The sequence below is a fragment of the Chironomus tepperi genome, unplaced genomic scaffold, assembly GCF_022539635.2.
Source record: "Chironomus tepperi strain 1889 unplaced genomic scaffold, CSIRO-AGI_Ctep_v1 contig_454, whole genome shotgun sequence".
Taxonomy (NCBI): domain Eukaryota; kingdom Metazoa; phylum Arthropoda; class Insecta; order Diptera; family Chironomidae; genus Chironomus; species Chironomus tepperi.
In genome coordinates this window covers 54,149-66,543 of record NW_027226576.1, presented here as the reverse complement: position 1 = coordinate 66,543, position 12,395 = coordinate 54,149, and the positions used below count along the sequence as shown (strand labels likewise).

The following is a 12,395-nucleotide window of genomic DNA, read 5'->3' as shown; positions in this document are numbered from 1 at the left end:
CGCTTCCAGACGATGTCACACAGCTGCGTGCGTTTCTTGGTGCAATTAACTGGTATGGTAGCTTCATTCCAAGCTTGAAGAATCTCAGAGGTCCATTGGACGATATGCTGAAGAAAGACAGCAAATTTGAATGGAATGATAGTCGCATAAAGGCTTTTTTAACCGTTTGAAACAGGCACTGCATTCGGATCTCGCCTTGACTCACTATGACGCTTCAAAACCATTATTTGTAGCTACAGACGCATCAAGCTATGGAATAGGCGCAGCGTTAATGCACCGATGTGATGACGGATCACTATTTTATACATAGTTCTGATCTCCGAAAAGTCGACAACTGTCTCTTCTTTGCCAACCGTCCGGTCATCTCTCCCGTACTGCGACAAATAGTTTTGCAGGAACTTCACCGAGGTCATCCAGGCGCTTCCCGCATGAATGCATTAGCGCGAGAGAAATGTTTTTGGCCAGGAATTTCACAACAAATAACATCGTATGTCCAGCGTAGTCAAAACTGCGCTATAAATTCAAAATCACCGATCAAAGAAGTCTTACATCCTTGGCCCGATCCGGAGAAACCCTGGCACCGAATACACAATGATTTTGCGGGACCGATCGGTCAGTATTATTTCTTTGTCGCTGTAGATGCACACAGTAACTGACCAGAGGTTGTGTGCATGCGTTCGACAATGGCTGAGCAAACATGCAAGGTACTAGCGGAGATATTCGCACGATGGGGAGCATGTCGTACTATCGTTTCCGACAATGGCTCACAGTTTACGTCTACTGTATTCAGAGATTTTTGCAGCAATAACGGCATAATACACATAACTTCTGCTCCATACCACCCACAATCCAACGGAAGAGCTGAAAAGTTTGTCGATACGAGAAACTCCATGCACTCCTCACATCATATCGTTGCACGCCGTGTAGTGTGCGGGACGGAAAATCACCTTTTGAGTTAATGACTGGTCGCAATATGCCTTCTAAATTTGACCTTCTTCATAAAAACAACCACAACACACGTCCAAAAGATCATCAAATGACCGACCAATTTAACCACCACTACGGAGCTAGAGCACACGTCTACCATGTAAACGATCCCATTTATTATCAAGTCCATCGAGATTACACTTGGACATGGCAGGCTGGCACTATACTTGAACGTCGAGGAACAGCGAATTATCTAGTTCACGTGGATGGTAGAGTTATCAAAGCCCACGCGAACCAATTGAAACTTCGTTTCGTCAATAATATGCCAACCATCATGATACCTGACGATGATTTTTCTTCTCTTTCTACTCCACAGCATAATTTACGTGGATGCGTAGCAGGCCTGCAGTTTCTATTGTTCTAGATGCCATCCAGATGCGCATCCAATTGCATCGCATCCATCGTATGGAAATTTTTTTCAAAAAAGTGACATTTTTGAGAGTTTTTCAATTGGGAAACTAAATCAAAAATTCTACGATATTCTAACTTCGTTAAGGGAAAACTAGCATTTTCCAAGATTATTCAATTAAAATATGTGAATTCATGTGAAAAATTGTCATCATGATACCTGACGATGATTTTTCTTCTCTTTCTACTCCACAGCATAATTTACCACCCAAACCAGATCCTGCCAACGATACGGAGACAGAACAATTTTCATTCGTTGACGAACGTATTGAGCCTCATCACACAACAGACTTGGGCGATACCTCACTTTTAGACAATTATGAGGATGCTGAAGACTTTTCTGAGAATCCGGTAAATGAATCGCATGAACCTGAACAGTTTGGGGAACAAAACTCATCACCGCCCTTGGAACAACGTCCTCGTAGAACAACTGCCGGGGTGCTACCTAGTCGATTCAAGGATTTCGCCATGGATCTGGTCAACCACGTCGAGTAAATTATTAGTATTCTACTTTTAACCTAATTGGGGAGGAATGTTGTAACGACAACTCTATAAAACAATCTTTCTTATTCCGATAATCGCGTATTCATATTTGATTACGTTTGAAGTTATTTCAATGTTAAAATTATGTTTTGCATGAGAACTTCATTGAAAACGTCCTAAATTAAATTTTGATCAAAATTTAACGAATTTTTCCGATTTCAAAAAAACAAACAACTTTCTATTGGGTGATTCTCTGAATAAGGCGGTGATTCCACCGATGAAATTTTTCACAAAAAATGATTTTTCTCTTAATTCACTCACTTTTTCACTACTTTTAGTATCCTATATGATCTATTTTCCTATTTACTACCGTTATAAATTATATTATAACTTTAATATACATTAGTTAAGGAAATATTGCCGTTTTTATGCCCGTTACTTATACTTTTTTTGGAATTTGTTGTTTTTGACATCATTCAAAAGCAAAATTCAGACTATTTAAATACTTTTACAGCTTCTTTGGTGGTCTAAACGATGGTTCCTTTTCTAATGCATCTTAAATTGTACTTATTTGTAATCAGCATCAAGCTATTAAGCTAAAATTATTAAAAATTAAAATATAACGAAATTCCTAATCCGTGTGAAAACAAATTTTTAAAATAAAAATTTTAACTTAATTAACAGCAATTCTTATGATTAGAATGCTGTTTATGATATTAAGCAAGTAAATAAAGATGTTTATCAGGTATTCTTGAAGTGTCAACTAAATTAAATGTCATTTTGGCAATGATGAAATTTTAAAGAACACGGATTATACAAGTAAAAATTTTCAAAATTCAACCAATCGGTGGAATTACCGTTTGAGAATAATTAATTTTCTTAGCTTAATAGCTTGATTCTGATTACAAAGAAGAACAATGTAAGATGCATTAGAAAAGGAACCATCGTTTAGACCACCAAAGAAGCTGTAAAAGTATTTAAATAGTCTGAATTTTGCTTTTGAATGATGTCAAAAACAGTAAATTTCAAAAAAAAAAGTATAAGTAACGGACATAAAAATGAAAATATTTCCTTAATTAAAGTATATTGAAGTTAAAAGATAATTTATAACGCTAGTAAATGGGAAAATACATCATATAGGGCAGTAAAAGTAGTGAAAAAATGGGTGAATTAAGAGAAAAATCATTTTTTGTGAAAAATTTCATCGGTGGAATCACCGAAGGACATTTCCACCGATTGGTTGAATTCCGTTTATTCTTGTCTTTAATGTTGTCGTTTTTAGAAAATTTGATTTGTTAAAATTTTAAACTTTAACTAATCAAATAATATCAGAAACACTACAGTTATCTTTTTTTAGCTAGTTAATGATTTCGTTGTCATCAATTTTCCTGATCAAGCTCTAATTAAAGCAAAACCCGAATACAAAATTCAGTACGTTTTTGCGGATTAGCGTTGCTTTGAAAAAAATTTCATAAAATCTCAATTTTAAGTTTAATTAGAGTGTTTTAGGTGAGTCTGATTGAGAAAAGTTATAAAAAATGATAAATTACATGATAAGGATGGTAAAGTTTAGTAAAACTGTCTAGAAGGTTGAAATTTCTACTCCAAAAAAAAAAATTCAACCCTGTGTATCCAAGCAACGGGCATTAAAAATGAAAATTTCTCATTAATTAAGCCATAACAACATTGGAGAATTAGACAAAACGATAGATCTCAACTTTTAACATAGGCTTGTGCAAACAAAACAACTAAAAACTTCTCTAATTTTGAGAAAAATTAATTCAAAGACAAAAATTTTATCGAAAGAATCATCCTTTATTAATGGCATTTTGGTAGTGGCTTATTAACGAATCCAAAAAAATTTTTCAGTCAAATTTCTTTACTAAGCCAGTGGCTTAGTAACGGGTAGTGGCTTATAACGTAAATTCAAGGTAAGCATCGCTTTTTCTCATTTAAAATTTAAAAAATTCATTAAAATTTACAAGTCTGCATGATCTAAAAAATTTTCACAAATTGAAAAAATTTTGGAAGCATGAAATTTTTAAAAATTAAATAACCGTTATTTTTGTGTATAGAAAATTTCCAATTTTCTCGGTGTTCTAACTATCTTTATTTAACTTCTATTAAAGATCACGAATAATATAGCAAAATGTGGACTTTTAATGAAAAAATTATTGGCAAACGACAAGAATTAACTGCAAAAAAAGTTGCCTAAAATTTTTACTCTTTCATGCAAATTTTGAGACTCAATATCTCTTTAATGCGAATTTGGCATTAATATTAAGATCACATCAATATCAAAGCTCAAACTATGTGTTCTTCCTAGTTTCGCTTGTCTCCCGTTGTATCGTAATAAGTTATTTAAGTTTTTAAAATGTATAACAATTTTCAGAGCTATTTTTCGAGCAAAACGACTTTATGATATGATTTTATCATTTAATTGTAAGCTAATGATAACTAAAAATGAAAATCTTTTAGAAAGCAAGAAAAATAAAATATGTCTAATTCATAGGAAAATTTATGACTAAAAATTCCCTGAAATTGTAAACAAAAAAATTATGAAGTTCAAAATTAATTTACACAAGTTTGACAGCGAATTGAAGCTTCATAAATAGATAACGAGATAGTTTCCAATATCATCTATAAGAAGATCTAACGAAGAACTAGTTAATTTTGCATGAAAAAAATCAATTCATTAAAATTTACAAGTCTGATAATAAATTTAGTTAATCTTCTTGAAGAATTAAGTTAAGTTACACTTTAAACTGTTATTTTAGGATAAACTTTGTTTAATTTATAATAAATTTCTTTGTATCCTGAAAATTTTGCTCAAAAAATATTCTAGAAGAATTAACGTATAAAAAGTTATGAACTTTTAAAGTCATGAAGAATGAAATTACCACAAAAACTAGATTCTTTCGCTATCTAGGTAATGCAAAACAACCTAGTTTGAATTTTTTTATGTTTTTTTAATCTTTTATTAATTAATTTGCTGCTTTTATAAATTTTTTTAGCGTATTTATTGTTGATTTTTAAATCTTGACGTTTCGCTTTACTATACGGCTTTACTTCAAATGCATTTTTTTTTTTTGATGGAATTTCATTAGGTTAACATGAGCAGGTTTTTTTGTAACTCACTGACTAGAGATTATTTCACTGGGAGTCCTCGATCTGAAAAAGTATTTTATAGTAAAAAAAACATGCTTAAATTGAATCTTTTCAAATCGAAGACCGACCCTGAATACATATACAAAAAATAAAATTATTATTTAATTATAATAAACATCAGAATATTTACACCAGTTTAGAAATATAATGCATTAATGCAACACTATTAAAAAGTGAATTTAATAAAGTTTAGAACTAAAGCGAAAGAAAAAAAATAATATTTACTAATTTGAATACAGTGATTTTGAGCTATTAAAAAAATGATGCATAGGAGAGGAGGAAATAAATTTCGAGGTGGAAATTCAAATCATCGATTTCATGATGGTAATTTACAGTAGATCAACATATTTCAATTCAATCTTTATTATTTTTTTATTTTTAATTTAGATCACGATAATCGTACAAATAATTTTATCAAAACATCCAGACGTGTAAGCTTTAAAACAACAAAGAGTAATAACACGAAATCATTGAATGACATGAAAATCAAAGCATTTTTGGATGATGAAGACATGGGCAATGAATTAGCGCAAAACACTTCTTGCGATTTAAAAAAAAAAGGAAGATTTCGCAACAGAAAAGGGTCACCAATTCCTAATAGAAGAATTGGTGGAATGAATTTGATACAAAATCATGCTGGATGGTACTTAATTACTATACATCATGGAAGTAAATATGAAAAGGACGTTTTACTAAAGCTTCTTATGAATGCTCTTCTACCGACAGTTTTCAATGCACATTACTATAAAATAGACACAGAAAATAGTTTTGCTCAATTTTATGTTGATGATTACGATGTTGCAGCAAAAATTTTAACACAAGATAAGAAGATCAGCTTACCAGATGGATTCAAAATGATAATAAGAGTTAGAGGAAGTGTCCCACACGTGAAAGTGGACGAAACCCTTAAAGAAAAGATGAAACTTGCTATGGTCAAACGATATAATCCGCAAACAAAAGCTCTTGATCTTACAAAGTTTCATGCAGATCAAGATTTGTCTGATGTGTTTTGTGCATTATTTAGACCACAAATAATGTCTGCTGTTATTGATATAATTGTGGAAAATATTCCTGATTTGGAAGCTTTAAACCTAAATGAGAACAAACTTAATATGTTTGATCATTTGAAAATATTATCATCAAAGTTACTTCAGTTGAAAATTATTTATTTGGCCAACAATCGGGTAAGACCAATATATTTAATTTTAACTAATCAGATTTACAAATTAATAATCACTTTTTTATATTATATTAGATCGGGACGTTAAGCTCACTGGACGTATTTCGACATTTACCGATCGTTGAACTTTATTTAGAAGGAAACCCGTTTAAAAAGCGTTTTGCGAAAAATGGAGATTATGTCAGGTATTTTAGTTTTTCAACAGGAGTAGGATAATTCGTTTATATATTTCATTAAAGGAAATTAAAAATAAAGTTTATAAGGATTTTCTATTATTTTGAAAAACATAGTATGGTAAAACTATGTTGAAAAAAATTATAACATGATAGTCAAAATTAAGAATAGAATATAAAATCAATTTTGATTCTTTTCAAAAAAATGTCTGGAAATATTTTATATTTTAATTTTAATTGCTGTTCTACTTTTACAAAAAGTTAAAATGTAAATTTTTGTTGTTATTTATTTGCAAAAAAAAATTAAATTAAATTCCTGTTACATGCAGAAAAATTTGAAGAAATTAATTTTTTGAATCTTACAATATATGTCTTAAACAGATCAAAAGCTCTTTATAAATCAAGAAGACAATATCAATTGATCTAAAGTAAAGGTCTGGAATTAAAATCTTTGTAATGAAATGCAATGTCGAAATACAACTTTCTCATAAATATGAGACGACTACGGAAAAAAAGACTGTATAAGTCAGAATATTCATGAAAACCTTGCTAATTGCAATTCATGAAGAAAAAATGATGTTTATCACAATTAAATTTCGAATTGTATAAAAAGATATAAAATATCAAACTACCTTTTACAAAAAAAATATATCAATTATAAAAAAAGTACTTATCGAATAATAAAGAGCTAATGTTTTTTTTAATATTTATATTGTAAAATTTTAAAAAGAAAATTATCAAACAAATACTAATGCATGAAATTAATTTTTCATAACTATCCATATAGTTTTAGAAATTTTTTTGTATATATAATAATAATAACACGAATTTATAAAATATAAACGAGAATTAATTTAATCTTAATGTAATAATATATTGCAAAAAATATAATATATTTCTATACATTTTGTGTTAAAACAGACGATATATATATAAAATATTTTTAACGATATTCGTGTTTGTAAATTTTATCAAATGTCATGTTATTGTTTAAATCATCGTAATTTCTTCGTTATAATGCTCTTCAAAAAAATTAAACTATTTCACAGTGAAGTCAAAAAAAAATTTCCCAAATTGCTTAAACTGGTAAGAAGAAGTCTTTGTAACTGCTGTAAACATTGAATAATATTTTAAGTAAAATGTCTTACTAATTATGAATAGGATGGCGTAGATTTAACCCCAACGATTGGTTTTGATGTATCAGAAGAAAAGAAGGACTTTCCGGTTTGGAAACAATCATTTTTGGTCAATAGTTCTGGACAAGACTTTGTCGCGAAATTTTTAGAGCAATATTTTGCAATTTACGATTCTGAAAATCGTCAACAACTTTTAGAAGCATATCACGAAAACGCTATGCTATCGATCACATCTACAAATAATCAACATTACACATACGAAGAAAGGTAGTGACTATTATTTTTTATTTTATATTATAAACTAATTTCTTTATTTAAATAAATTTTGAAAGGTTGCATGCTTATTGGAAAGTAGGACGAAATTTAATTCACCCGAAGGGATATGAACATCGTTTTAGTAGTTTAAAACGAGGAAAACTTGTAGTTGTGGCATTGCTCAGTGATTTGCCTCCTACAAAACACGATCCACAGTCGTTTGCAGTAGATCTAACATTTTACACGGTAAAATTTACTTTCAAATATATTTTTAACGCAAGTTTAATTAATAAGCTATCTCAGTGATGGGCAATCTGTGTGCTGCGGAACATTAGTGTGTCGCCTAATTTTTTTTTTTTTTTTGGAATAATATTTGGCCCACTACTGAGTTATCTTCATACTTAGCTATATACGTGGTCAATCATGATCCACGAAAGCGAATTTTCCGCTTTCAAAAACAAAACATATTAAGTCTCAGGGTAAACAAATAGAAAAACTGCCAGTTGATTTTACACGAATTTGTACAGTTTTTAGCATCGGAAATTTGAATAAAAACATTAAGGGCAACTTCACGGAAGACTATTTTTGACTTAATTTTTTTTTTTAATTTTTTAATATTATTTGTTTTATGTGAATTTTGAAATTTCACAAAAATGCCAATATAAAATTTATCATAAAGAGTTATTTCAATTTTGAAAACCTTCTCGGTTATTTTTTGAAAATTACTACTTTTTCGTTTTCAGTTTTCTAAATTTAGACAAATTCTAGAAAACAGAACTCATGAGTCCATTTCGCTCGTATATACTTCATTTTAATGACCTTAATGCTTTAAAAGAATTAAGAGATTACTATTTAAATATCATGAAAAATAAAGTTTTTCGGTTAGAATTACAACTCTTTCCCTCACAAGCAAAGAGTAGTTAAATATAATTAACTAACAAAACAAGCCGAAAGTGATCTTAGCTTAAAAACAAAATTTAATTTCAATTTTTAAAAAAGTATTGGCTTTTTAGCGCATTTTTAAAATTTTTTTCAAAAAGGTAGCTTAATAAATCACTTTATTCAAGCGTTTGGCTGACGCTAAAAACTTTTTAACTAGATATTGTAGAGAGCTCGGATTGGTTTTAAAAAATCAGTTACATAAAGTTATTGCGGCGACGGGCATTCAAAAGTTTCAAATCAACGCATAAATACTATAATTAACAATTTTTCAATGAAAATCATATACCCTGAATGCCAGTGGCTTATCGGAAGAAAAAAGTTTTCAAAATCGTAAAAAAAGGCTTAATAACGAGTAGTGGCTTAGTAAAGAAATGTAAAAAAAAAGAAAAAAAAACGAAGATTTTCATGAAAATCATAAAAATTATTAATTTCTTCTAGTCCTTACTGATTGTTAATATCCGAATATATACAAAAACTTTTCCAGAGTCAAATTTCTTTACTAAGTCAGTGGCTTATAAGTTATTACGTAAATTCAGGGTACAAAAACTACAAAAACAACACGTTTTTTCATTGTTTTACAATGTTCTTTAATGTTTTTCGATGTTTTAACAGTGTTTACTGAACAAAATTTAAATTTTTCATAACCGTTAAGTGGTTTGAATTATAAAAATCCGTTAAATTATATGGAAGTGACCTGGATCCTACTGGATCTTTTTTTGTGGGTCTGGAAGTGACTTGGACTCTACTGGATCTTGGATTGCAGGTCAGGAAGTGACCTGGATCCTACTGCATCTTTTTCTGTAGGTCTGTAAAAGACCTGGACTCTACTGAATCTTGCATTGCAGGTTAGGAAGTGACCTGGATCCTACTGGATCTTTTTTTGTGGTTATGGAAGTGACCTGGATTCTACTGGATCTTGTTTTATACTTGTGGAAGTGACTTGGATCCTACCGGATCTTGTTTATTGGGTTTAGAAGTGACCTGGATCCTACTGGATATTGCCTTGTAGGTTTAGAAGTGACCAGGATCCTACTGGATCTCGTTTTTTAGGTCTGGAAGTGACTTATTAATCAATTACTGATCGCTGGGACAAAAATGCGCTTAAGTCCCTCGATCAATAACACGAGGACTTTTGTAATTTTTTATCATTAAATTATGATAAGATTGAGAAAAAAAACGAACCTAAAAATTCTTATACACTGTTAAATATTTTGGGTTTTGGAAATTCAATTCCATTCTCTCGTGGATTAGCCCATAGACAATTATAGCTAAAATAATGTATAAAATTAACATATTTCTAAACTTTATTCATTATTTATTACTCATTTAATAAATTATTGTAGTACTAGAATAATCCACCCACCAAGCATGGTGGGAAGATTTTATTATAGCGATTAGTCGAGCTTCTATTGGGATTTATATAACAAAGGAATCTCAAAAAGTTTCACAAATTTTGGTTAAAAAAAAGAAGTTTTGCAAGAAAATATGATGTTTATGGAAAAGGGGCGGAGCTTAGAGCGGAATGATAGACAGAAGGACAAATGACTTAAATTATATTATTAATTTTGGTGTTGAAGTTAATTCTTCGAAAAAATTTACAAATATAAAGTTGCAATGTTTAAATAAATTCGTATTATTCGTCATCATTGACACAAACCTTTTGCAAATATTTGTAAATATAAGATCGAGAAGTAAATTGGATCCAAATGGATCTTGTTTTGTAGGTCTGGAAGTGACTTGGATCCTACTGGATCTTGCTTTGTAGGTCTGGAAGTGGTCTGGATCCTACTGGATCTCGTTTTGTAGGTCGAAAACTGACTTAATCAATTACTTATCGCTGAGACAAAAATGTGCTTAAGTCCCTCGATCAATAACACGAAGACTTTTGTAATTTTTTAAACAAGATTAAACTTAATTGGCGGACAATATTGAAGAATATTCCGATCTTCAAAATAAGTGATTTTTTTTTTTCATTTTAGTATCTGGTTATAAATCCCAATAGAAGACCGATGTAACGATAATAAATTAATATTTTCTCATCATGCTTGATAGAGTTTTATACTAGTTTTTCTTTATTCATTTACCTTGAATTTACGTTATAAGCCACTACCCGTTACTAAGCCACTGGCTTAGTAAAGAAATTTGACTCTGGAAAAATGTTTGTATCCGTTAATAAGCCACAACCAAAATGCCATTAATTAAACTAGATCAAGCAATTAATCGTTTTTAAATGACATATTTGGACATTGACAATCAGTTAGGACTAGAAAAATTAATATTGTTTAAGATTTCCATAAAAATTTTCGATTTTTCTTCATTTGTTTACATTTCTTTACTAAGCCACTACTCGTTATTAAACCTTTTTTACGATTTTTAAAACGTTTTTCTTCCGATAAGCCACTGGCTTTTAACGTAAATTCAGGGTAATCAATTACTGATCGCTGGGTCAAAAAGCGCCTTGGTCCCTCGATCAATAACGAGGACTTTTGTAATTTTTTACTTAATTTAAGTAAATGTGAGACTTAAAAGTAAAAAAAAAAATATTAAAACATCGTTTGTTTTATATATTATTCAACTAAGTTACTGAATAAAATAAGAATCGAAAATTCCGCTAAAATTTTCTTGTATGGACAAAAAGTTCAATCTTCAATATTTCGGTAAATTAAGCAGTCTGACAGGAGGTGATATCAAAGATATGAGCTCTATTTAACATTATAATGAAGTTTGCATCAAAATTTTAATGCGTAATTAATTTTGAATTACTTCTAAAATTAGATTCTTTACCGTTCTTTTATTACGTTACAAAATGTTCATGCAAAAAATTTTTTTGTTTAGGCTGTCACAAAATCCCAAAATCTCCCCCTCTAAAAAGCGTACGTAATAAGTGAACAGCCTAAATCACTTTTTAATATTGTTTATAAATTTAAAATATATTCTTAATTTCAGCCTCAAATGATAGTAATGACAGTAACAGGCATATTCAAAGAAAAAAATTCAGAACAAAGAGATGAATTTGTTAGAACTTTTCAAAAAACTTTGGTCATTGTACCAAATAATGGCGGATTTTGTATAAGAAATGAGCTTTTACACATCAACAATGCCAGTCCATCACAAGCCAGAAACGCTTTTAACAGCAACATACATGCTCAACAAATAAGTCAAGTTTTTCAATCCACTGCTGTTCAACAACCGCAAGCAGATGAAACAAATAAAATAAAGATGATTGAAATGATGTCTCAGCAAAGTAATATGAATGCTGAATGGAGCAAAAAGTGCTTAGAAGAAACTCAATGGGACTTTAGTAGAGCCTTGTACGTTTTTCAAGAATTATTTAAAGAGAATAAAATACCACAAGAAGCATTCGTGAAATAATAATAATCCTAATAATTAAACTATTTTCTAACAAAATAATAAAATTAAAAAATTTAAAAAAAAAATGTATAAATTTTATTAAATGCAAAAATATTGTAGTTAAAGATTTGAAAAAGTCAAAATATCTTACTCTTCATAATTTATTAATTTTATAATCAATTTAATTTAACAGTAATGGACGTTATTCTATTTGCTATTTGCTATTTTCATCTTAGAAAAGTGTTCATGTATGTCTCTTCAAAGACAAAATTAACAAAGAAAATTTAATAAAATTTAAAAATCTTCATTTTA

General features: G+C 29.8%; 2 protein-coding genes across 2 annotated transcripts in view; one reads left to right on the top strand and one right to left on the bottom strand.

Moving 5' to 3' along the window:
* Positions 1-5,049, bottom strand: part of LOC139098810 (LIM/homeobox protein Awh-like) — a 21,375-nt gene extending 16,326 nt beyond the window's left edge. Inside the window, exon 1 of the mRNA XM_070651139.1 lies at positions 5,017-5,049. The gene's annotated coding sequence lies outside the window, so the exon portion shown is untranslated. The remainder of the gene's footprint in view (positions 1-5,016) is intronic.
* On the top strand, positions 5,036-12,395 carry LOC139098809 (nuclear RNA export factor 1-like). The gene is made up of 7 exons (XM_070651137.1): positions 5,036-5,370; positions 5,434-6,230; positions 6,302-6,411; positions 7,449-7,485; positions 7,561-7,802; positions 7,868-8,036; positions 11,679-12,395. Exons 1-7 carry the CDS (start codon positions 5,307-5,309, stop codon positions 12,102-12,104), a joined length of 1,845 nt encoding a protein of 614 aa, XP_070507238.1. The 5' UTR covers positions 5,036-5,306; the 3' UTR covers positions 12,105-12,395.